At 33.7% G+C, this 1,725-nt stretch overlaps 1 protein-coding gene across 1 annotated transcript in view; it reads left to right on the top strand.

The window, feature by feature from the left end:
* The window catches only part of LOC110415627 (protein LEAD-SENSITIVE 1-like), a 3,076-nt gene extending 1,564 nt beyond the window's left edge, over positions 1 to 1,512 (top strand). The window contains exon 2 of the mRNA XM_021427331.1: positions 914 to 1,512. Coding sequence (XP_021283006.1) covers positions 914 to 1,395 — 482 coding nt within the window. The 3' untranslated portion in view covers positions 1,396 to 1,512. The remainder of the gene's footprint in view (positions 1 to 913) is intronic.
* The last annotated feature ends 213 nt before the right edge of the window (positions 1,513 to 1,725 follow it).

The following is a 1,725-nucleotide window of genomic DNA, read 5'->3' as shown; positions in this document are numbered from 1 at the left end:
AAGAAGAAAAGATTATAATCTCCCAAATGTTTTGGTTCTTAGTTTGGGGACAACATGAGGGACTTTTAATCTTGGACTTGCTTATAATTACTACCCATTGCAACTTATAATTTATAAGAGATGAGAACTTAATCTTCTATAGTTTCCTTTTTCAACAATTTTAGCTTGAAATTTGAAGAATTATGGTGGTGGATTTTTAATTCAAAACAACAGCAACAACTATTATTCAACCATATATTTCGACTGAGAGTGGGGTGAGAAGAAGAGAAATTTTATTTCTAGTTTAGTACTTATTTTAATATATATATATATATATATATAGTGGGGATGTAATTATTTTATTTCTAATATGAAGTTTTGAAAATCTAAAAATTATTTTTCCTGTGAATATATTAAAATAAAATTTCCATAATATTTTGTTTTTTGGGATGCATTATGAAAGTAATTACTTAAAAATACAAAAAAAAACTCATTCTCTACTTGTCAATAACATGTTCTTTTTAGACATTCGACTCACCATAGCATTTTTCCACAGCAATACCGAACACTCAAAGATCTCAAACTACATTTTTTTTTTCACAATTAATGCACTTTTCTCGATCCCAACATTTTTCAACCGCTGTTGAAATGCCAAACTAGGCCTTAGTACGAGATTTCAAGTATTTATCATGTATTATCTCTCTTTCATTAATAAAATTTTGCCTTGTGGAAATTCAACCTTTGGACAGCTAGCACCTGAGCTGAATTTTATTTTCAACAACTAATAAATTGTAATCGAATTGCATAATAATTATTGTTTGTTTGGGTAAGTGCTCGTTTCTAAATTTTGTGTAAGCAAAAGGATAGAATCTAAATCAAAGTTTGTAGCCCAAGTTGTCTTGCTTTCTAACAATTAATACAAATTCATGCTAAGGCATATATGTGGGGAAAGGAACAGTGATCAAGTCGAATAATGAAAAAGAAGAAATAGACGATGCAGTAATTCACTTCCTGGGAATCGGCAAAGCCAGAAGAGAAAGTCCCTGCGAAATATGTGGGCACAGCTCTCAAAGAATTGGGGTTGTAATAACCTGCCTTGACTGCTTCCTCCTAGATCACTCGATCTATGTCTACAAGTATAGTGTCCCTTACTTGAAGTTGCGCCTCAAGAGGAGTGGAACTTGCACTGTTCACTCTTCCAAGCCGGCTGATGAGGTTATTCAGACAGCATTTTCTCTCCTGGAGAAAAAATCCTTCGGGAACTACAACTTTTTTTTCAACAACTGCGAGGATTTTGCAACCTACTGCAAAACGGGTCTGGCCACAAGCAATCAGGCAGCTGGGGTCCTATTTGGGTTTAGCGTGCCTGGTGTTATCGGTTATAATGTTTTGAAAGGCATTTTCTTCAGGAATTGAGAAAGAATAAACTGATGGAAAGACTCAAGAAAGTCAGGGAAAAGTTCCCGATTGCTATTTTCTTTAAGGCTATGAAATGTCAGTAAGTACTTGGTCACTTGGCTTGACTCAGGTAGGGTGGGGTGGGGAGGGGATGATGGTAGAGGTCCAAGATTTGAAGTTTACTACTCTCTTTTATCTTGTGCAAAAATATATATACATATTTAATAAGTAAAGTGTTCTTATTTAAAGAATAAATTTCAAGATTGAAGCATTTTTCTCTTGTTTTGATTATTGGTTTGGCTCAAAATAAATTTTGACAAATGATTTTACCATTGGATTGGTCAGCTA

The sequence above is a fragment of the Theobroma umbraticum genome, unplaced genomic scaffold (genome assembly GCF_002168275.2).
Source record: "Theobroma umbraticum cultivar Fairchild unplaced genomic scaffold, ASM216827v3 scaffold_147.0, whole genome shotgun sequence".
Lineage (NCBI taxonomy): Eukaryota > Viridiplantae > Streptophyta > Magnoliopsida > Malvales > Malvaceae > Theobroma > Theobroma umbraticum.
The sequence above is the reverse complement of the archived record's forward strand: the minus strand, read 5'-3'. Positions and strand labels throughout refer to the sequence as shown.